Here is a 24,575-nt window from a genome sequence, read left to right as displayed (position 1 = left end):
TTCAAAGTGACTACAGAGAAAGGTTGAAAAGAAGGAGAGGAGAGATCTGTCACTGAAGGATACTTCCCTCACAGGGAAAATAAGAACCAACAAATAGAATTTGACTCATTCTTGCAAGTTTCACAGAGCATGAAAATGCCCCTTTAAAATTTCCTGCAAGCCATGTTGGCTATGGGATTTTTCCACTGCAAAGTGTGTCTAAGTTCAGGGGGCCGGGAAACACTAGGGGAAGGAGATTTTTGGAGGCTCGGGGCTCTGCTGACTGTCAGTTTAAAAAATGAAAGTAATATACAAGGGGCAAAGTGGCATTTATCATTCCATCTCTCCAGGCTCCTGTCTCTTTAATCAGCTTGATTTGCCCAGCAAATGATTCCTGAGTGTGTGTGTGTGTGTGTGTGTGTGTGTGTGTGTGTGTGTGTGTGCCCCTGCGCGCGCGTGTTGTAGCTCTGTCAATCCTTGGATTAGAACCAATGATTGCAGCTTGTAGGAGGGCTGTCCAGGGCCAGATTGTACAATGTGCCTCAGTGCCAGAGTATGAGTGGAGATAATTACGGAGAAGTCAGACTCTCTCTCGCCCTCGGCTTCCTTGTTGTGTCCTTCAGCAAAACAGTGGATTTAAATCTCCTCGGACTAGCTTGAGAGCAACACAATCTATCAGGAGGAAAAAAGAAAGAGAGACAGAGGAAGAAAAAAAAACCGATCCTGACAAAAAAGAAGAAAAAGAAGAAAAAATATGAAAACCATCCAGGCAAAAATGCACAATTCTATCTCGTGGGCAATCTTCACGGGGCTGGCGGCTCTGTGCCTCTTCCAAGGTAAGACTGGCTTTTCATTTGCCTACAGCAGCCTCGGGAATGGTACCCAGTGCTGCAAGCATTTGCAGGCTCCCCGGGTCGGCTCCGCTGCGCGGTTTGCAGGTGGAAGCGCGAACGAACGTTTTAACCAGCATGGCTGGGACTTCATTCTCCCGACCAGGCTGTGAGAATATTGATTTGATTCTGGCTGCTACCGGAATGGGGGACTGTATGTGCATAAGTAAAACGTGTCTCTGCTGCTCCCCTTGGGTCCGTGGCTGTGCAGTGGCTCCCTAGCTTCATGCACATCCTTCACACTTACACAGCCCAGCACACATGTACGCAGGGGATCGGCGCAGATGGGGAGGGCAGCCGGGTTGCGAATGTGCTGCTTATGCGACTGGGGAGAAATTACAGGAGGAAACTTTAAATATTGGCCAGTGAACTTGCAAAAGGAGCAAAGCGGGTGGAAACGCAGGATGGAAATAATCGGGTTCCTCCTGGAAGGTGCTGGCCAGCGGTCTGGCTTTGGAGAATAAATCCTTTCTCGGGAGCCTGAAAAACTGTTAGTTTTGAATCTGTTTGGGGGTGTGTTTGTGGCGGGGCTGGGACGGGGTGGGCGTTTCGAGCAGATAAAGGGCTGTGTAAGCAGTGGCGGCGGGCTGCGGTGGGCTCCGGAATTCAGGAAAGCCTTTCTAAGTTGAAAGGACAGAGGCACTAAGAGGCGAATGCTAATTTTCGGTCTACTTATTGGCAGCGGCAGCAGCTAAGCCAGGCTGCAGTTGCTGAGGCTGGCTTGCTCTCTGACCAGGTCTCTACAGTGTTCGCTCTGCTCATTTCAGGTGCATTTGGGAATCTGCTTCCACCTTGAGTCCATTTACTGCACTATGTGGTCCCTAACCCTGTGTCAGTCCTCCCATTGTGACTTCATCCTAGCCACGGAATTAGCAGCTAGGCAGCTTACCTTCCCTCCATCGTTGGGGGATCTAGGTTACCCCTTCACTATTAAAGATGTTGAAACTCAGAGACTGAGACAAGCTGAGAAACTTTGACAGGCTTGGTCCTGCAAGGTTCTCCAAGGGGCTTGGAGCCTGAGGCAGGGAGGAGGGGAGGCAAGGCTCTCCATCCAATGCAGTTGCATTCCCAGAGGAAAGTTCTGTCTGGCAGAGTGAGAAGAGATGACAGTCCCAGGGCTGCCTCCTCCGCTCCCAGTACAGTACAGAGTTCTTATGATCTTGCTGAGAATCCTAAGCTCTGACCCCTTCTGAGTGATGGGCCCTGTCCTCTACAGATCTCTATGAGGTGGTCAGAGGGACCAGGCTGGAAGAAGAATCAGATGCAAATGGTGTGCATCTTGGCTGTGGCTTAGCAAGGAAAAGAAGGGAGAAGGGCAGAATTAGCCCATGATATGGAGGTCCAGGGTGGAGGATCATGCAGGAATACCCATGAAACTGTCACGCTGAACCTCAGGGGCTCAACCTTTGAGCTTTCCATCTTGTGCCTTGGGCATTGGGATGTAGAGGTACAAGGAGACTAGAGTCATCTTCTCTTGACTCCTCTTACGTAATATGGAGCAGGATCAGTGTCTATGTATGTGTGTATGTGTGTGTGTATATATATGAGTGTACTCTGCTTATTCCTGGCACCTTGCATTACACAAACTGAGTCTACAGCCCTAATACTGGCAGTAGGGAAACTGAGTTCAAGGCCAGTGCCCCCCCCCCCCGCCCCCAGGGAAATATGTCCTTGCCTTCTGACAGCAGAAATGAAAACTAACTCGTCAAGGCATGGGGTAAGGTGTCAGAGAATAGGGGAGGGAGACCCATGTCTTCGATAACTGTCACCTGTCTTGAGAGCCTCTCTTCTGCTTCTAACATCAACCTGGAGACAACTGCCAAATCCCACCATCAGCAGCCCCATTGGCTATACCCCAGGAGCCCCAGGGCCAAACAGAATTTACATATAAATTAGCATAACTTTTCATTAGAAATAAATGCAGAGAAGCATAATATTTGCTTGTACTTCAAATAGCCCCAAATAGAGAAGTAGAAAGAAACCAATTTCCCCAGGTGAAGTATGATTTTTATAGTCTTGCTCACATCCTGGGGGCGGAGGAGGGACGAGGAGAGGCATATCTCAGATCTGGTCCCCTTCTACTAAATTTTGAATTTCCCAAGGAGAATGATAGCTTTATTTGTGCTGGCTGCAACCAGGGACTTCTAAATAGGCTTCCAAGGCTGCTCAATTTTAAGACAGTGTGACCCCTAGAGACCCCATACCACATGCCAGTGGGACATGGCAAAGGTGATGTCTGTTTTACTTTCAGGGAAGGAAGCAGAGGCTGCCAGCTATCTCTTATCAAACTTACAGAATTACTGAGGCAGCCCAGGTCTTGCCTGCAATAATCCACCCCTATTGCATTGACCCAGCGGGACTAGTTAGAATGCAGCGCACATTCCAAGGCAATTTTTTCTCCTCCTCTGTTTTTGTTTTAAGCTGACTCTTCCCACGGCTGCTACTTCTGGGTTTCTTGCCTCTTGGAAAGGTGTATGGCTCTAGTGGCAGGTTAGGGACACCCTCCCTGATCCATTTCCTTCCCCCCAACCCAGTAGCAACAGAGATGCAGTTTAGGGAGGGGGGGCGGTTAGGGGATTCAAAATGATTCCTGTGACAGGTCTGGGAGGCAGGGGAGGCATTGATTAGCTCCCTGGGGTCTGCCCTGAGAAGCACCAGGGTAGGTTAACTAGAGGAGGCTCTTTCTGGAGACTGGAGTGAGGGAGCAGGGTTGGGCACTTTCCTTCCCAGCACACTGCCCACCTTCTGCCAGCAGAGGTTCTGAAAGCCAATGGCTGGGTGCACTGCAGATTTTCTCTTTCTAGAAACCAAGCATCCCTCTTTTCGGAGATCGTGGCTCCATCCAACACCTTTCCATTCGTGAGGTTATTTTCTTTCCCAACCCTCCCAATTCTCCTCCTCTCAGATCCCACATCAAGGCACCTCCTTGTTGGAAATTCAGAATTGATGGGAGAAGCGAGACTCACTTCCCACTGTCCTTAGCTTGCAGCTGGGGTCACGGGCACCATGCAGATCACCTAACTCCCTTGTGTGCACTCACAGTAAGCTTGTGGCTTGCCTCAGCATCCAAGCTGGGTAGTTCTGAGATGGGAATAAGGTGGATGAGACCAAATAGTCCTCATGGGCAACATGTAATAATCAATTCCAGGTGATGAGGCCTAAGGCCTGCTGAGGGAATTGTGCATACTTGGAAACATGACCAGAAGGGTATGGACAAGAGAAGAACCCCTCAAAAAGGATCATGGCTGCAATGCTTGGAGCTGCCTACATGGGGTTCATCATGATCTAAGGTGTAGAATGCTATCGAGACAGTTTCCATCCACTCTTCCTGCTAGAGACTGCACTACACAAAGTGCTGATCCTCTGAGCTCAGCAATGTCAGGCAGCCAAGCAGCACCAGGCAGGAGCAACAGGCCTTGAAGATGAACGAAAGACACTCTTGGAACTGCAGCTTACAGTTTCAGAGTTAGCAGGTGCAACCTGGTTCTGCTACTGACTATTTTTCCCTTAAAGTAAACTAGAAATATAAGAATCCCTTTTGTTAGTCATGATGCTAATGACTAGTGCCCTGGCTTCTCTTCTTTTGGGGAAAGTTTCCCCTTCAGCACAGGTTCCTTTTAAGTGGTCCAAGAAAGTCACTATAAAGTACCTATCTGAATTGGGCATGGTCATCCAAGTCTTTAATCTTAGCACTAGGGAGGCAGAGACAGGCGGCTCTCTGTGAGTTCGAGGCCTGCCTGGTCTATACAGAGAGTTCCAGGACAGCCAGGGCTACACAGAGAAACACTGTCTTAGGGGAAAAAAAAAAACAGCAATAACAACAACAACAACAACAACAACAACAACAACAACAGCAAAACTTTCTAGGCTCCTGGAAAAGGAGGGAAATGCCAATTCAGATTTCTTTCTAGTAATTCACTGGGATCTCTTTGCCCATACATACATATCTGCAGAATTAGGGGACAATGACTAATATTGTCTCTGGCTGAGTGTCATAGATGGGCCAGACAAACTAGGTTATCTCATGGACTGACTAGGGTATCTCATGGACTGACTAGGTTATCTCATGGACTGACTAGGGTATCTCATGGACTGACTAGGGTATCTCATGGACTGACTAGGTTATCTCATGGACTGACTAGGGTATCTCATGGACTGACTAGGGTATCTCATGGACTGACTAGGGTATCTCATGGACTGACTAGGGTATCTCATGGACTGACTAGGTTATCTCATGGACTGACTAGGGTATCTCATGGACTGACTAGGGTATCTCATGGACTGACTAGGTTATCTCATGGACTGACTAGGGTATCTCATGGACTGACTAGGTTATCTCATGGACTGACTAGGGTATCTCATGGACTGACTAGGTTATCTCATGGACTGACTAGGTTATCTCATGGACTGACTAGGTTATCTCATGGACTGACTAGGTTATCTCATGGACTGACTAGGTTATCTCATGGACTGAAATGAGTATACAATATCCCAAGAAGCTACAGAACTTGTGAGTCTGCACTGCCTGCATGATTCTGTCACATCCAGGAAGCATGCCCTAGAAAGATTTGTAGTATTCTTGATGACCCCTCCTGGTAAAAACACCCTCTGGACAAGACTGGCAAGTCTGGGATTTGACTCTCTGCCAAGCATTTTGTTGTTGTTGAGAGTCCTTGGCCTCCTGCTCACAAACCAGTGACATCAGAGGCCTTACATACTTCAAATACCTCAACTCCAGGTGTCAAGCCATCTCTAGGGACCTGAGTCCAGCTCAGTTGGGAACCTGAGCATCTCTGGGCTCAATTCTTTTCTGTGTTCTCTAGAGGGAAAATAAATATTTCCCTCCAAGAGCCTGTCTCCCCACCTGCCTGACAGGCCGGGGAGTGACTCCCCTGGGTGTTGTAAGGACTCATTAATGCTTGTAACACTCCAAACATGTGGTGCTAAGTGGAACTCCATGCTGAGACCGGTTGTATTTATGCAGTTTCCTTCCTTTCTGCTCTATTGGCTTGTTACATGTTTACTTTATGTCTATAGTCATTTGAAATTCAATAAAAACAAATTAAACATAAAAATTGAAACACGCGAACATAAGGTTGCTGGTGGCTGCAGGTTGGGTAGACACTGTCTTATGAGTCTCCCCAGACTGTCTTCTATCCTGTGGGGTTCTTCCACTGCAGTGGAGGATGTTCTGGGGAGGAGGCGTGGTCTGTAGAAGAAACACACAGGGATCCTGTCTCCATCATCCATTTGTGAAAGGGGGCTTGACCTGGGGCTGTGATCTAGCACTATGAGGAGCAGCAGAGGGGAGGAGTTACAGAGAAGAACTAGAGCTAGAGCTCAGAGCTTTGGGTAGCCAGGAGGCACTACTCTGCTCTGAGTCAGAGCCCCTGCATTGACTAGGTTTGGTCAGTTGTCTATGGAAATTGCATTTCCTCTCCTTGCGCTTTCTTCACGTATGCTGTCTTCAGGATTATGTCTGCTCTTACTCTCCTGCCATATATGAGTTCAACCATGCTCCTCCCATTCTCTCCAGCTGTTCTCCCTCTCTCTTCCAGCTCTCCTCTCTCTCTCTTCTACATGCTTGCCATTTCCTTCTTCCTTTTGTGCCCCTTCCCGTCTTTGGGAGCGGTAATTGATCAGTTGACAGATCTAGGTCAAGCTGGCCAGGGTTTCTCTGCTTCCTGCAGGCTTGCCTAGAAGGAGGGGGTAGGCTATCTTCCCATCACACTAGAGCCCAGACCATGGGGCAGAGCCGTGGAGCAGGAGGGCAGATGAACGGTTGTAAGTTCACCCTATCCCCAGGTGAAGTGTCTGGGATGCTGTTGACTACCTTCAGTTGTTCAGTTCCTCTGACACTCTGGTTTCATACCCAGGCTCTCTTGCCTGCTTCCCATTTTGATCTTTCTCATCTGCATTTACACTTGCCTTGTTCCTGATTTTCCCAGCCTTCCCCCCTCCCCACTCTCCTTCTCTCCTTCTGAAATCACGGCAGGTGATCACAGAATATCCCTTATGTAAGTCATATTAAAGGTATGGCCTTTTGTTTATTTGCGAGAGGGAAAACAGAAGCCCTGCCAGAAGAGCTCTGTAAGACATTTGCAAACTGCAAAACAAACCAACAAAGACTCGAATTTTCATCCCTGAGAAGAGAGGATTTCAAGGGAGACTGTCAAGCTAAGAATCAAATATTGGAAAACATATTCTTCACTCCTGCTACTGAGAACATCTTAGGTTACTAAGCTTGATTTTTTTTTCCTGTCTCCTTTTATTTTTAGCTTCTGTGAGAACATTAGCCCTTGCAATAAAAAAGGCTGATCCAAAAACCAGACTTTTTTTGGCTTTACTTATTTATTCTGAGAAGTGGTACCATACTCTCAGCCCTTTGGTTCATTTGTTGGTTCAATCATCAGGAAGTGTTTGTTGAGCACCTACTCTGCTTCATGATGAACTGAAGGAGCTAGTGCTCTACCAGTGAACAAATCAAGTGGGAGTGAGACCAGAGACCTAACACAATCCTGTCTTTTCTTGAAGCAGCACCCTTGAAGCAAGTGACTGTGTGCAGTGTAAGGCCTCCTGTGCAAATGATGGCAGCATAACATGAAAGTACCCATTCCTTAGTCCTTATCTGAAGAAGCCCCTATGCACACCATGGCTCCATATTCTTCTAGATCAGAGATAAATGCTACCTTTGTTAGTGATACTCTTGCCAATAAGGTGTTCCTGGAAGTCTTGTATATCTTCATTATAAGCAACATGATGAAGCTGGAAGCAGATGAGAGTCAACTAGTCATGTGACTACTGGTTTTCTTCGTTGAGTAATTGATGATTCTCAACACCACTACCATCTAGTGCAGCCAGACTCCCTCCTTTATGCCCTGGTATCTGCACAGAACAAGAGGGTCCACGATGGTAAAGAGAGAATACTTGTGATAAGGCCAGGGGTTACTTGCCTCAGACAGTTAGACTATTTCTTTGGCTTCTGTACAGGATGCACATTTGTTTCCCTTTAAGAACTTACTTGTTACATTGTCAACCTCCCTTATTTTAGGTTTCCAAAATAATCCAAATGCTTCACTTGCTGAAGACATTTATTTGTTCTCTTCTGCTACTCTATACTATTGGGAAGTTGCCTGGCATGGTTGCTCTATGTACCGATGGTCTCTTAATCTGTCTGCTTGGGTTTCCAGCTCTGTATGTCCAGAGGAAGGGTGAGCTTCTCCTGGGCTCAGTCCTGGCCCCACTCTGCTGCCTGTGTATAGTAGGATTGAGGACTTTTCTCGCCTGTGTTCCCACCAGTTCCATGGCACCGGTGATTATTGGAGTGGGATAAGACTTTTTCCTGGCCCTTATTTCTTTTAAGTCCAGTAACCTAGAGCAACTCTTCTCCTGTCTCAGGATCCTCAAAGACCTTCAGCAGATAGGAGCTAAGACAAGTCCTCAGTCCATGTCTGCTTTCAATATCTGCCAACTCTAGGCTAGTCATTCCAAACCATGAACTATCCAGAATGCTTTATGTCAATGCCAACATCCAGACCCTGTCCCAACCAGGTGGATCAGAATCTCCCTGAGATCTCATCCAACACGGACATTTTAATGCCTGCCCCCGACCCCCCAGGGAGTTCTAATTTAGATCATGGCTAAAATCCACACCTAAAAAGCCATCTCAAAATAGCTCTTGAAGCAGCTCTGCACCCCTGCCTGGGTTAGATACACCCTGAGATGGACTCCGATCCTTGCAATTTAAAATAAAGAAGCTGGACCAAAGTATTTTAAAGTTTCACTCTGCATCTCAGCATCCTGCAAATAGTCTTTTTGGGTATAGTTATTGATAGGTAGTGGTGCTAGAAGAAAATGCCCACAGCTACTTTCTGCCTGGAAATATAAACCGTCACACACGGGTGAGTACAGTCAGAGCTTGCAGGTGATGTGCACGCTCATGCTAACTCTACATACAGTGTCAGGTGTCAGACAGTATCTGTCAATACAAGCATGCATTTATGTACCTGTAAAGCATCCTCAGTGTGCAGTGAAAAGATTAACCAGTGAAAGCATTCCAGGCAGAGGGAATAAAGCGTTATAATAACTCCTAATTGACCCATCTCTAAGATTTCTTGCAAGAAAACTTCAGGAAGCCTTTGAGTGAAGGTCAAGAAGGAATGTGATGAAGATGGACTTGGAAGGTGTTAAGCACCAGTTAGTCACAGATGAGACTCCTTCAAAGGCAAGGATGGAGCTGAACTCTTTCTCCAAACTTTGCTTTCCTTCCCAAGCAATCATTCAGCGATCCCGTGGTGCTCTCTCCTTCCTGGGGTCAAGGGAGACACATCCCCAGCAAATAAACAGCAGTCATGGGGCTTCATTTGTTAGATTGCTGAGATGTTGGCTCTGATTTCTATGCCAGGTCAGTTTCTGCCGGCCACGAACAGGAGCAAGAGCTTGTTTGTTTTCTGATGGAGTCAGCAGATCTGCGAGGCGCATGGGTTACAGAACGACTGTGCAGATTGGAGCCAAGCTTAGTCACTGGGTAACCCACACAACCATCTGGTGCCCCAAAGAATTCACCCTGCTGTGTCAGACAACCCTAGAATCACAACTAGCTCAAGCCTAGGGGGACTTCCAGTATGATTTATTCAACCCTTCCCTTTGAGCTCTGACACCTCCTCAAAGCAGCTGCTGGGGGTTCCCAGCGTCTGTTACCAATAATGCAAAATGAGAAAATTTCTTCTGATCATCTACTGGTTTAAATGTTGAATTTCAGGGTAGATGGGAAGAAAAGTAGGCAGTAGAGGGAAGCTCGACCTTCTGGAAGCTCCAGACATTTTCTCTATTCTAGAACATCATTATAACTTACTTGTCCTTGGCCTGGCTTGGGGCCAACCCTAGCTTGACCACCTCTTTATCTTAAGAGCTACAGCATTTGAATCAACCTCTATTTTTGTGCCCTTGTGGTCCTGGGGAAGGAACCAAGACCAAAGCACACCAGGAAAGGCCTCTACCCATGAGCTCCATTCCCAGCTCCTGAATCCTCCTCCTCCATATGTCTCAATTGCTTATTCAATAGAATGAAAGAATTACCGGATTTCCTTCGTAAGGTTGTTAAATGGATTAAATAAATAAGTTAATACTGAAAAGATGCCTACTATTATGGTCATCTTAATCCACCACCCACAGAACTGATCTGATTTATTTCTATTCTAGGAATGTTTTCTTAGATATTTGAAAGCCTGATTCCCTCCCCATTGTCTTTCCATGAGGTTCCATATGTCATGATTTCTTTGTCACATAACCTTCCATGGAAGAGACCACGGCTCCTCCTCTGTGATTCTTCTCTACACTGTCTTCTTTTCCTCAGTGGTGCAGATGGCTCAAGCCAGGTCTTACACTTGCCGCGCAGCATGCTTGCACCAAACCACATTGCCAGTGTGGCTACCCATGAGCTTCTTTAGATATTCTTCTCCCACCGTGTCTGAGGCTGTGGTAACACCTCACTCCAATCCAGGCAGGATGGAACCTCTGTACCTTCACAAGGAATAGAAGACCTAAGGCTGTAGCTTCAGTTTTTCTCTTTTATCCCTAATATTTCACAGCTCACATTTACAGGCTCTGAGTTCCCTATGGTTCTCATGTGGATACTGCCCTCTGCTTGTGCCCAGGCCCTACCTTCCCTGAACAACTTCAAAATACTTTCTGTAATTCAAGATGAACTTGGCACCAAGGTATATCTTTAAACAACCTTGTTTTTATCAGTATCTCTATTACACTTGTATTCAATCTTATTTTTAACATCCATAGCATGTTAGTGTAGGTATTCAACTGCATGTGCCTTTCCTTCAGGCTGTGAGCAGCAGGAGGGTATGGGATGCCTTATTTTCCTAGCATCCTTAGCACAGAGGGTGGGTCAAAAGTGACATTTTATGTTATGGACAGAAGAAAAAGGAAATGAGAAAAAGGAAAGGAAGAGAAGAGGCCTTGACATCCTCTAGTATTCTAACTGCCATATAAAATTCTTAATTTAGCCTATAGTGAGGTGTTATTTCTATCTTCCTGATGCTACATCTGTGTTTGTGTTTTCACTGTGAATGCAAATTCCTGACTCCAAACCGTACCCTTCATAAGGTCATCTTGCTAGCTTTGTCTGTTGCTTTTCCTGACAAGTCTTTTTGGACAATGTGTCATCCCATATAGCTTCTCCCAGTGACTGTCACACTGTGTTGTGTCCACACTTCTCTCTAATCAGTCCGATCATTGTCTTTATAGATTCTGTCTCTTATCAATCATAAGTCATGAGTTATGAGTAACTACGTAACTATCTTTACAGAACTCATTGTTTCAGGCTGGAATTACTGAAGATCAGAAACAAGTTCTTCTAGTGGCAAATAGGTCAGGGAGGGAGTTGCGGCACAGAATCAATGCTTTCCACCTGAATACGTGCCCACAGCAGAAGGGGCAGCAGGGACTAGAAGAGGTAGAGGGAAAAAAAAAGAAAAAAAAAGAGCAAAGGGGTATAAAGACATATTCAGATGGAGAAGAAGAAATGGGGCATTCCTTTCTGCCTCCTTAAACCTTGCCTCTCTCCTCCTTTCCCCAAAGCATTCAACGAGGGTATCTGGTTCCCTTCCTGTAAAACCAAGGAGCAACTTGGTCCACACAAGACAAGGGCTGATGGCTGTCATAGTATGGTTACTACAGCTATTATAAAACACCATCACCAAAAGCAATCTCAGAAGCAAAGTGGTTGGCTTATAGGTTATAGACCAGCATTAGTGGAAGCCAAGGAAGAGATTCAAGACAATAACCAAGAGACAGTGACTGAAGCAGAGGGGAAATGCTGCTGACAGGCTCGCCCCTCATGGCTTGCTCCTCCTGATTTCTGACCACAATGGACAGAAATGCTCACCATGATGATCACCAGTCCAGCGCTAGCTGGTTCCTCATCAGTCATCAATCAAGAGAATGTATCATAGACTTGCTTGCAGGCCCATGTGATGAAGGCAAGTCATCAATCGAGATTCCCTCTTCCCAGATGTGGCTAAGCTTGGGGAAAGTTGACAAAACCAACCAGCACAATGGCTCTTTCCTTCATGCATAAGCATCCATAGATGGGCAAATCATGTTGCTAGTACTGGAAAGAAGTAAGAATTCACTGTTTATTGTGGTTTTCCCTCCTTTTCCCTGAAGACATTTTGACCAAAGGATTTAAATGGCTTGCCATCATTGCTCATTGGTTTTGTGCTCTTGAAATCTTGTCCAGAACCAAAAAAATTTAATCATTAAACCTCAAACTTTTTTTTTCAGATTCTTAGAGTTCTAGGACATCTTGGCACTTCACTTTCCTGTCTGCTTCCCAAATCATTCTCATTTGAATAATGGTCCCCCAATTCCTACCCAGCAGTCCTAGAGCTCTCCAGTGACCAGTCCCTCTCTTCCTGAGTTGCAGACCCCATTCTAGCTGAAGCAGATGTTCAGGTCTGACTTCTGCTCTCCATGCACTGGTCAGTGAAGGCATGGCCAGCCATCTCTGTGTAGAAGGAATAACAAATGCCTTATTATAGATGTTCAGTGAAAATAACTGATGTTAACCTTCTTTCACAGCTGATAAACTCTGTGAGGAGATACTTCATTATTCTAGCAGGCACTTTGATACATGCTCAGTATCTATTCCATTCTTTCCCCACAAATGATGCTCTTAAATTTTTACAGGGCAACAGTGTGCCTATTTAAAATATTTCCCCTCCCTGATTCTCTTGTAGCTGACTTTGAGGATAGACAGCTATTCCTTTACCTAGCATTATGTTCTAAGGGCTTGCAATGCAGTCAGACCAATAGAATGCAAGCACAAATGACTAGAGGAGGCATCAGAGATTGTCTCCAGGTGACCCAAGCTTTCTGACGCTTGTTATGTCCTTTTTCAGCACTGCTTAGAGACCCAGCAAACAGACTGCCAACAGGAAGAATAGCCACACTCATCAAGGATAGAAGGAAGGAATCTCTAGGTCTAACCATATGGCTTGTTGCCTTATTAAATGAAATCCACATGTATTAGAGATTGGTTTTTAAAGACAGTAAATAAGGAATCTTTTACTTGCAGCTGAATACATCCCTGAGAGAAAGCCACTACCTCTGCCTTTTAGAACTTCCAGACCACAAGTGGGACATTGATGCACTTTCTGAAAGATGGCATCCCCCCCTCCATGGCCTCTGTTCTTCCCTATGACTGCCACACTGCATAGCATGTACTCCTTTTTCTAATCACTCAGATCCATATCTTCTGAACAAGTCCCAACTGATAACAGTCAGCTTCGAAGAGGCTATTACCACAGAAGGTGTTTCCTGGTGTGATCTGATCTGTAGGACACTAATATCCAGGCTCACTTGATCTTCCTGTAACTTCTTTTTTTTAATTCTTTTTTTTTCTTTATTTCACTTTCTTTTGGAGACACATAACACCATTGTCTCACACAAAGGCTGTCCCTAATCCTCTCCTAGTTAGCACTGTCCCAACAAGCAAGAGTCTCAACTATCTATGCAAGACCTACTCTATGCTTCCTGACAGCTAACGTCTTTATTAAGTGAAGTTCTCCTGTAGTTTGCATCTCACATTTAACTCTGTTGCGATGGTTTTCAATCCTGATGAATTTTGCATCATCTGGAAATGATACAAACATGCCGGCCCCACATCATCTAGATCTATGATTTAAAAAGTCATACAGTACAGCTGATGGTATGGCTACATTCTTCCTTAGACTTATCCTACATCCATTAGAGTAATGTTTATTTAGAACCTACTGTGTTTTAGGCAAACAACAGGCAGGCATATACTTCTTATACTCAATGAACAGATAATGTGCTGTAATGTGGTTGGATCTGGACAAAGGCCAGTAAGGTTTACTATAGTACCACTCAGGAGATTTGGGAGGAAGCAATGTAGACGCTGAGAGAAAAAAATGAGTAAAGTCAGCTGGGTGAGAAGACAGGAGTTTACACGTGTAGGAAGCTGCAACTTTCAGTCTAGAGGCAAGTCAGCATGATAGGGGTGCATGATCTGACATCATCTCTGCAAGGTGTGGGTTGCAGGATGAGGTGAAGGGACAGGTAGGAAGATGAGGTGATGTGGTGGAAAGATGGCCACTGGTAGAGAAGTAGGCAGGGGTTAGAATATAAATGGTTCTTTCTTGATGTTTGTGTGTGTGTGTGTGTGTGTGAGAGAGAGAGAGAGAGAGAGAGAGAGAGAGAGAGAGAGAGAGACAGAGACAGAGACAGAGACAGAGACAGAGACAGAGACAGAGAGAGAGAGAGAGAGAGAGAGGCTCTCATATAGCCCAGGCTAGCCTCTAAGCCATAATCCTGCCCCCACCTTGAAAGGCTCTCACAAAAGACTTGTTGCTAGGGGAAAGTTCATTCTGAAGACTGTATACTAGCCAGTAACACAACTGGATTGTAAAAAGCAGTACTTGGAGTTATTGAGAACATTACAATGACACCCTAATTACTATGTGATTAGCGGACTGGAAGGGAACAAGCTTAGAGAGAAGGCCACTTCCTAAGGGATGTTGCCAATTAGGCAGGAGGCCATGGGTGTAAGAAGTACAGGGATGGAGAGCCCCAGAAAGAGACCCGGTGAAGCCTGGCAAGCTGGCAGTGCAGCCAAGGGTCCCGGTGATTCAGCCAGAGAGTGGGCAGCTGTTTCCTGGCTGAATGGCTCAGACATGGGCTTGGGAAGGTGACTCTGGTATGATAGTGTTGCTTCCAAGGAGCTTTGCTGATGTTCAGAGACTTTGGAGATGTACTCAGGCTTGAACAAAGACCATCTTCAACTTGTGTATAGGGAACTACCTGGGAGAGAGTTGAGAATGGACAGAAATGAGGACAGCACAGACCTGCAGAGTGTAGAAGAGCTCTGATAATGATGATTGGGGAGGGAAAGAGTAAACAGGCACACAGAGGGAAAATCAGAAAAGCAAGATATCATGTCAAAGTACAAAGTATGTAAGCTATGTAGGACTATTAGCCATGCCAGCTGATCTTAAATGATCAAGAATCATCTCATGGAGTCCTAAGAATGTCCTCTATTGTGAACTAGAGTGATAATTCTGTAGTGATGAACACATGCTGCTCTCAGAGGACCTAAGTTCAGTTCTAAGAACCCCTACTAGGTGGCCCATAGCTTCCTGTAACTCCAGTAAGAGAGGATCTGATGCCTTCCTCCTGCCTTCATGGACACCTGCACATACTCCCATGGAGATACACTCACATACATAATTTTTAAAAACATTATCAAAAAAACCCATTATCAAATATATTCTATCCCCCTTAGGGAGAACAGGTCTCTGGGAGGAGCCATAGAGTGTGCTTTAGAAGTAAAGTTGAAACATGTGATAATGATTTTTAAGTGGGTTAAAGAGGGAAGTTGAAGAGGAGGAGGAGGAGGAGGAGGAGGAGGAAATAGAAAGAAGGATCAGAAGAGAGCCAACAGTTTGATGGTGAGAAAGATTTGCCTCAATGCAGGTGACAAAGGCCCATAAAAGGCGACACAAGGAGTCAGGAGATGCCTGGCTAAGTAAGTCCCTTGGGAATATAAGTATGTAGGAAAGGGGCAGGTCCTGAGCACAGGCAAAGAATGAGTCTCGAAAGACCAATTCTACTCCTATTTAAACTAAAGAAGGAGTAGCGTATTTGAAAACATCCATTATGATTGGATTCAGCTCTTGTTCAATAAAAGCAGCTTAAATAAGATATAAGGTTATCCTTCTGACTATAAAAATATTCTGCCTGTCTATTTCAAAGCTGCTGTGATATTCCTGAACATCAGGGCTGCAGGCCTTTCTGTCACTTGGATCTTTTGTGTGTGAATTTGACTCCTGGGTGAAAAAAAATGGCAGCATGCATGAAGCAGGCATTGGAGTGAAGAAAAATATACAGAAAAGGGGGCAGAAGGCATGGCTTCCTGTTCCCCAGAAACCCTCTCACAACACTCCTCCCACAACATAGATACCCCCCAACACACACACACCTACCTTGGTCCAGAATGTAGCCCCATTGTATTCTCTAGATAGAAAGGGGTACAGGAAACACATTGTTCTCTTAGGATCACCACCCATGCAGACATATTAAATCAAGACCAGCACAGAAGAAGGGGATGCTAATAACTGGCTCCTTCTTGTGCGGAATGAAGGTCTGGGCTCTCATTAATGAAGATGGAAATGGCTCTTAGGCACAGGAGGTGCACATAGGATCAAGGCACTGCTGCCTTCATGGTGGCATGTGCATCCATCATTGCTAAGGACACACATGAAAATCACCAAGTGGTACTACTTCTAAATCTTCAGGAGATCCGTTATCAAAAATAAGTAAATGAATGAGTCTAAAGAATAGCCAAGAATGGCCTAGTGTCACTTTATACACACTGGGTCACAGAGAAGCCAATTGCTGGCAAAGACATGGGGAAGGACACGGCAGATAGACAGGATGCCATCTACCTGCTCCTGGGAATGAAAAAACAGTAGTGTCACTGTAGAAACTGCAGGGTCGTCCCTCAAAGGGTTAAGCCCAGAATTTCTTTTATGATCCATCAATCCCACTCTTAGATACATGCCCAAAAGTACAGAAAAAAGAGACTCAACCTGTTTGTCCCTGAGTATTAGTAATAAAGAAATATCTGGAACAGCTGAAAGATGAAAACAACCCAAGTGTCCATCAGTAGTTGAGCAGATGACCTAACTTACCAACACAGCACAGAGTATTACTTGGCCTTCGAAAAGACATTCTGACACATGTGGCAACATAGATGTATTTTCTATTCAATGAGGAATCCTACACACAGAAGGAACTTTCTCTGAGAATCTGCCTACATGAAGTATCTAGAATAAGGAAATCCATGGGAATTATGAGGAACCAAGGGAAGATGAGGGGTAGGAAGTTTCTGTTGGGCACAGGATGCTGTTTGAGATGTTGGAAAATTCTGAAAGTAATAACTATGTAAGACTGGAAACATACCCAGTGAAGACATTGAGTTATACACTGAAGAGCTGTGAAATGGTAAATGAAGGAATATATCTTTTACTGCCATGATGAGACCTGGGAAGAAAATGAGATAACCAACCACCTGGACCCAATGTGGATACAAATGAGTTTTCAACTGTTGTTGGAGTGAGCCACCACTTAGTGGGTCTTATTTCTTCTGAACACAATACATGGTAGACAGTGTGTTTGCATGTTTATACACAAGCCCACATGTATGCCTCGATATGTACTGACAGGTCACTAAGTAAAAAAAAGGTCTGGCTTGTGTGACGTGGAGCTGACAAGTGAACCTGAAAGACCTCATGAACTGTCAATCACCCTCTATCATGCCATTCTCTTTGGAATTTTCAACTCTAATATGATCTACGCCATCTTCATCTCCACCTCCTTTTCTAATTCTGGTCCTGTCACTTAGGGCCATCACCTAACATGTGCAGAACTCGGTGCCTACTCCTTCCTTTCATTAAATCTCTCATGAATTGCAAAACTCTTTCCCGTTACAGTTTAGGTAGCACACCTATGTAAGAAATATTTAATGATTTTGGAGGCAAACAAATGCTTCTCCTCTTTCAGTCACTAATTCGTACTTTAGGCATTGAGATGGTTTCCTCCAGACCTTTCTTTTCTCATCTGTAAAATGGGGGTGTTTACAGTTTTCTTGGACTATAGTTTCACTTGATCTAAATAACGTTTATGAAACCTTTTGCATTTTTGTACTTTTTGGTACAAGCTGGAAAATGCAAGGCACAAAGGAAGACTTCCTGAGTAGGTAGGATATTTACTGGTGAGTCCTCAGCCTCTAGAGTTGTCCGTGGCACCCACCTTTTGAGGACAAAGAGTCCTCCCCTAAGTTTCCCAGCCTGTCTCCTGTTCTCTCCAGGGTTCATGTCTTCACTAGTTCCTCAGCTTTCTGAGCCTTGAACTGATGAGGCCACAGGTCAGGGACTCAGTACGTTGCTATTTTTTGGTGAGGAATGTTCCACCTGGAGGGCTGACAGGGAAGAGTTTTTAAAAAGCAGGAAAATAATTAAATGATAGAAAGGATCTAAAGAGATGGCTCAGAAGTTAAGAATGCTTGATTTCATTCCAGCACCTATATTTGGTGGTTTACAGCTTCTTTTAACTCCAGAAGCTTCGACCCCCTTTTGTAGCATCCGTGGGTACCTGCATACATGTGCACATACCCATACAGAGACACACCAAGTGTACGTATACATAAATAACGACATTTTTAAAAGGATGAAGAGAACAAAAATGACCCTAAACAACTATAGCATTGTCTACACATGGGGTCTTCACAGGAATCCTGATTTCTCACCTGCTTCAAGAGAGGTCAGTGATGATGCCTTCCGAATGCAGACCCTTGAGCCTTGTTTCCAAGGCAGAAAGCATAGACCAAGCCCTCAGAGTCTGTGTTGCAGGAAGCCCTGCAAGTGACTCTCACTAGAATGTTGAGAACTGTTGACTGACAAGAACTGTGAAATTCAGATGTGGGAAGGACTTTTTGGAAAGACTGCTCCCTGGTCAGGGTGTTGAGAGTTAAGAGCAAGTAGAAGCCATAGTCCCTGCTTCTGCACATTGTGGCCATAGCAAAATAGCTGAGACTAGGTACTTAAAAAACAAAGACAAAACAATAAAAATTAACAAACAAAGGCTGTTTATTTATCTCATATCCTGGAGGATGAAAGCGAGGATTGGGTGGCACTGTTCGTGTTCGGTGGATTCACTCTGGACAAGTATATAAGAGGCTTGACTACAAGATGAGCCAATGCATTCCGATGGACACTCATGTTAGTCTTAGAAAGACCAACACACCACTCTCTGTGAGTAAGTTTGGGCAAAGGACTGAAAGATGTCCCACTAGTTAACTTCTATGTGTGCCCCGTAAGAGGAACCAAGCTTCCTGCATGTGACCCTTTAGGCAACACACCAAACAGTTTACAAACCATAGCAGGGGGAGTTCAATTTCCTTCAAATGTATCTACCATTGGAAAAAGCCGCTAAGTATTAGAACAAAGGAAGCCGCTAGCATTGCTATATTTAACAAAAACAAACCCAGGGTGCTGATCAATTTAAATTCCAGATAAGAATTATACCAGCTGGGCAGTGGTTACACATGCACACCTTTAGTCCCAGCACTTGAGAGGCAGAGGCAGAGGCAGGCAGATCTCTGAGTTTGAAGCTAGCTTGGTCTATGTAGTGAGTTTTAGGATAGCCAGAGGTACACAGAGAAATTCTGTCTCAAAAAATTATGAAAAGTATTTAAGTTTTAAATTTTAAATTTAAATTAGACATCTTTTTTTTTTTAAGAGGAGGCTTATCTTTGATGTATAAACAGTATCCCTTTTGGAATTTAACAGTAGAAATGAGTTTTAGCAATTAATGTATTCATGTTAAATGAGGAGTTGTAAGACTTGGAAGAAAAGGGATGTTATTTGCTATAATTTCCTATTCATTGTGTTATTTGTAATATCTATATTTGGAAAGGCAGAGAGCAAGAGCCAGAGAGAGGACTACACTATTAATCAGAAAGGTTTTTTTTTTTTCCCCTTTCCTCAGTTCGAATGACAGAAGAGCTAATAAGCCCTTAGACTGATGCCAGGACTCCTCAATGGAAGGATGAAGCACCCTTCCTGGGTGATGGAGCTCACTTCCTGGATCTGGCACCTGGGCAGGTTTCACATAGCCCACAATGTACTTAGCCATGGTGACAGGCTGGTAGGGGAGTTTCTGTAGCTAACAGCTGCATCCTGGCAGAAGAATGTGAATGATAAGCTTTTAAAAAGGAATTAGCCAAAGCTGAGAATACTGGCCCAGCTTCAGGGAAGTGGAGAGTGTGAGGCAGGAGAAACTTCCGGGTTTGATTCGCCAGTGGTGCCAGGTCTCCTGCGAGCCTCCGTACTTCTCATTGTCCTTGCCAGACTTCCAGCCTTGATGTGCTCTCCTGCCCAGGCTTCCAGAGTCCCAGGGATAACATGTAAAATTATTCCCTTTCTTCCCCACTTCCTGATCCGCTTGTGCGTATGTAAATGACTGGAAAAGCAGTTTGGGGCTTATTTCTGAAGCTTAAGAGCTTCGTGAGAAGCCTATTATTGAAAAATCAGAAACTGAAAAGCAACTTCTTAGACAATGAATTAGCAGCTCAGTGGCGGTGTGTAATGCTGAGTGCGCTGTAACTGGCTGCATTACAAGTAGGATCTCCCCTGGGTTTCAGTAATCAAACACGTGGCAACAGGTTGTCTGTTTCAACAGAGAGTGAGTAATCAAAGGAGATTTGCAGTTAATCCAAATATAACAGAGAAGCATCCCAGGGAAGCCCCGGAAACGGGGAAGCCAGCAGGAGGGAGAGGGGTACACCAGGGCGCCCTGATTTGGAGCTCCACCCTGTGCGAGAGCTTGGGAGCAAAAGGTTGATCCGTCTGCACACCTGAATAATCAGCCACCCAAAGGACGACGGGAAAAGAGGCTCAGCTTTCTGTGGCAGCAAAACACAGATAAAATTATCTTCGGCGTTTGGCCCCTCAGCAAACGATGGAAAAGTTTAGAGGGAATTAACTAGCATTCAGAGATTTGCTTCAGGCTTCCGAGGCCTCTACTGGATTGAAGTTGGGGTGGGAAGTCTTGCTTTGACTAGGAGGGCTTAGAATAGTGAGGTTCTAGAAGGATGTGTTCTCCAGCGCTCGAAAGAGATGGGTGAGTTCGGATGTGTGGCTCTGGGTTTCCTAAAGTGTGGTACCCAGTAGGCAACATCAGGACTACAGTGTCTTGGGGGGTCTGGGGAGCTACTGCAGTCCTCTTGTCTATGCAATGCAGGTATTAGAACTCCCTAATGCTCTGCATGGAGATGTTAATACCTTCAGGCGGCTGGAGGACAGTTGGAGTTTGCAGAACCTTGGCTGATGAGATTATCTGGAAGCCAGAGACAACAGGTGGAGCTTAGGGTCCTTGTGTGTGACTGTCACATACTGTCACAACTGCCTGTAGGGCCAGACTGAGATCCAGAGGACACATAGGTGCTGATCCACCCTGTGGTATCTTCCTAACCACATGCGGCATTGGGGTGGGGGTGGGGGAACAGAATAGTTATTACCCATGTGCTAGCACTGTGTGCCAGGAGCTGGTAAATGTTTTATGTGTGATATTTTATTTAATCCTTCTCGAAACCTTGGAAGGTACATATTGTAGAAATTATTTCATTGCTGTGAAAATTTTGTCCAGAAAAGGTCAAACCACTGGGGTCTTTCTAAAGCCTATGCTGTTTTTGCTACCCTACATAGCCTCCCTGACAGATGCACTCTCTGTCCCTGGGATGCCTTGGCACAGCCTCCCTGCCACATGTGCTCCCCGTCCCCAGGATGCCTTGGGTGCCGCAAAGCGACTAGCAGCCTGGCAGGGGCCCAGCCTTGTACTGCCAGCCCTCCCCCACACCACCCGACTCCTCGCTTCATGTTAATTTCCCACCTGAGTACTGAGTACTTTATAAATAGCAAATCTAAAATGAATTTTCTACCAGCGATCATTAGCTCCCTTGACATCCATTAAACATTCTCGCAAGCAGAGCGGGGTGACAAAAGGGATTGATTTTTTACAGTATGCTTAATAGGGGAAAAGAAAGAAAGGTGTTGACAAGTCCTTTTTTTTTTTCTCCTGTCCTGATATCACGAGGAATTTGAAATCAGTCAAATGACTTTTATCTAGAAGAAGAAGAAGAAGAAGAAGAAGAAGAAGAAGAAGAAGAAGAAGAAGAAGAAGAAGAAGAAGAAGAAGAAGAAGAAGAAGGAGGAGGAGAATGGGAGGACTGACTAGGGGTGGCGGTTAGGATAGTGACACAGAGGAGTGTCCCCACACCCTGCTCAGCTCATTCTATATCCCTGACAGGTAAACATAAAATTAGTTACCTAGTGCCAGCCACCGAGATGAATATGTCAGATTTAATGCTTCAAAATTTATAGGGTCCTAGCTAGGGGAGGGAGTGGAGGAGACCCTGGGGGAGGAAAGAATGTGGTATTGGAGTGGAAGGAAAAATAACCAATCTTCTCCAGAAGCCACTGGAAACACAGATGTGTTGATGCAGCTGAAGTCCAAGGAGGCGAGCATGTGAGGTGCCATGGCTGGGAATTTAACTTTGATTTCAATTTTCATATTTGTCAGCAATAATTAGATTCAAGAACTGTTTTGCCACTGTTCCAAAATACTAATAAGTAAAGGCCTTTGTAGTGTTGTTTATGGAGTCTCTCTTTTATTTTTTCTTTTCCTAGTGGTTTAGGAAAATCCCATTAAATAGAAAAGTCATACCATATCACAGTGCTTTGTCATGCACCGAATCTGCTGTTTCTGCTGCTGCTGCTGGAATAGCCCAAGGACCAGGGCCCTCTGTGTAACCACTGGGCCCCTCGATAGAAAGGCATTTGGGACTTCCACAGCCTCAGCTATCTGTCATTTCTGGCCTGCATCGGACATTTTCGATTATTGTGGGGATAAGGAAAGGGGATCCAAATATTCATTGAGGTATGGTATCCCAGGAGTGGGGTGAACTTCAGTCTATATGACCCTCAGAGTAATTCACAAAGAGGGGAGGACACTGATAAGCCAGCAGGGATCTGAAATCTGGTTCCTTTCCCTCATCAGACAGTCTTTATTAATTCCAAGCTGGTAAGGTTGATTCTGGGCATTTAACACATTCTCCATCAGTTCCCATCGATGATTCCAACTGGAGGAAAGTACAGTCGTCCATGTGGGAGACTAGGTGTGGGCGGTATGACAAAGAAGTCCCAGCCCTCAACTGTGAGATCTTCCTCCCAATTCTTCCACAACCCTGGAAGCCTAGAAAGCTAACGACTCAGAGATCAGGAGATCAGCATTGGAGGAAAAATAACAAGGGCTACTATTTTAAGCAACTTTTCCTTGGTGTGTCTATGCCTTTTTGATAGCCCAAAAAGCTTCCTGAAATTCAATGAGGGGCTTGCCTTCAATAATGAAAGGGCAAGTAGAGGCACAAATGTATTTAACTGTTTATTTATTCATTATTTATTTATTTATTTATTTATTTATTTATTTATTTATTTATTGAGACAGGGCTTCTCTGTAACTGTATTTATTTATTTATTTATTTATTTATTTATTTATTTATTTATTTATTTATTGAGACAGGGCTTCTCTGTATAGCCCTGGCTGTCCTGGAACTCACTTTGTAGACCAGGCTGGCCACGAACTCAGAAATCTGCCTGCCTCTGCCTCCCGAGTGCTGGGATTAAAGGCATGTGCCCCTTAAAAAGACAGTCCACCAGAAGGGGAAGGGCCTAAGGCAGCCACACCGCCTTCTTCCTCTCCTTTAACACCATTCCCCCAAAGTCAGACTCTGGGATGTGCTAGGCCTCTTCGCATCGCATGGATTGACTCTCCATCTGTGTGGAACACTCTTCTTGAAGGCTGCGGCTATAGAGACAGTCATCAGTGAATCTTCTGGGATCTTCTTGAAATTCTGAGACCACCTAATCCATCAATTCACAGGTATCTTCGCTCCTCAAATTGGAATCATAGATGGTAACTCTTGGAGAACTTGGTACACTCCGGGGAGCACGACTGAGTTTTAGCTGAGCCTGGATAGAGACTAGTTGGATGGAGCCACCATGGCTGTAGGAAGGCAAGGGTCCATCAGTGCTGGAACATTTCTCCCTGCCCTTCCCCACTTTCCAGCTCTATTACAAGAATCCCACTTTCCTGGTCCTTTGAATGGAGGTGATCTACACAACCAAGTGCTTAGTCCCCCACCCCCGAGGTCTCAGAGTGATAGAGAACAGGGCCTTGGTTCCTTTTCAGAGGTTCTGGCTTTCTTGGGCCATACGTTCGTTTCCCGCTTCCCTGTCTCCCACCAATCACCGGTCGTCGAGCTGCTACTTCACTGTTCCCGAGTGGCATGTGCCAGATCTCATGCCCATGCAGCACTCCAGGATGAAAGGAGGAAGGGGGTATTAAATCCACCCGCGATGCGCTAGGCAATTGGGAGAGCCTTTGTTGTGTCATTTCCTACCTCCTTCAGCCTATTAAGCAAACAAAAGTGCTTGTGGAATGAGAAATGTAAATGGCCAACGCAAGCCGATTAATCCTAGATGTACAATTCCATTAATAAGGCCGCTTTTTAATAGGCGGCTCTGGCAGCGGCAGCAGGCAGGCCAGGAATTGATGTATTCTCTGTAATTGTATTGCAACTAATAGGATATGAAGAAAATTGTACCAGAGAAGCAGGTCTTTCAACACGATTTTCCAATCAGCTGAAATAATGACTTGCAGAGGAAAGCCCCGAAAAGAACGATAGACACACACACATACACACACTCACACAGACATACACACAGACACAGACACACTCACACACACACACACACTCAGACAGACACACATACACTCACTCACACAATTACACACACATACATTCACACACACAATTACACACACTCTCTCTCACACAGAGACTCACATAGACACATACTCACACAGACACACACAGACACACAGACACACACACACACACACACACACACACACACACACACACACACACACACACACACACACACACACCATGATCCTCCAGCCCCCATCACTCCAATCCTGCTGGAGTTTACTTCTCTGTTCCCTCTCTTCTGCCTCATCCTCCTTGTTCCTCAACACAGGGAATAGCCA

The 24,575-nt window shown here is 45.1% G+C and overlaps 1 protein-coding gene across 4 annotated transcripts in view; it reads left to right on the top strand.

Annotated features, from left to right (window-relative positions):
• The first annotated feature begins 390 nt into the window (after positions 1-390).
• Ntm (neurotrimin) overlaps positions 391-24,575 on the top strand; it is a 968,521-nt gene continuing 944,336 nt past the window's right edge. For all 4 annotated transcript variants that reach the window (NM_172290.4, NM_001357598.1, NM_001357597.1 and 1 more), the window contains exon 1: positions 391-815. In NM_172290.4, the coding sequence (NP_758494.2) occupies positions 734-815 (82 nt within the window). In that variant the 5' untranslated portion in view covers positions 391-733. The remainder of the gene's footprint in view (positions 816-24,575) is intronic.

This window comes from Mus musculus, chromosome 9, assembly GCF_000001635.26.
Source record: "Mus musculus strain C57BL/6J chromosome 9, GRCm38.p6 C57BL/6J".
Taxonomy (NCBI): domain Eukaryota; kingdom Metazoa; phylum Chordata; class Mammalia; order Rodentia; family Muridae; genus Mus; species Mus musculus.
The sequence above is the reverse complement of the archived record's forward strand: the minus strand, read 5'-3'. Positions and strand labels throughout refer to the sequence as shown.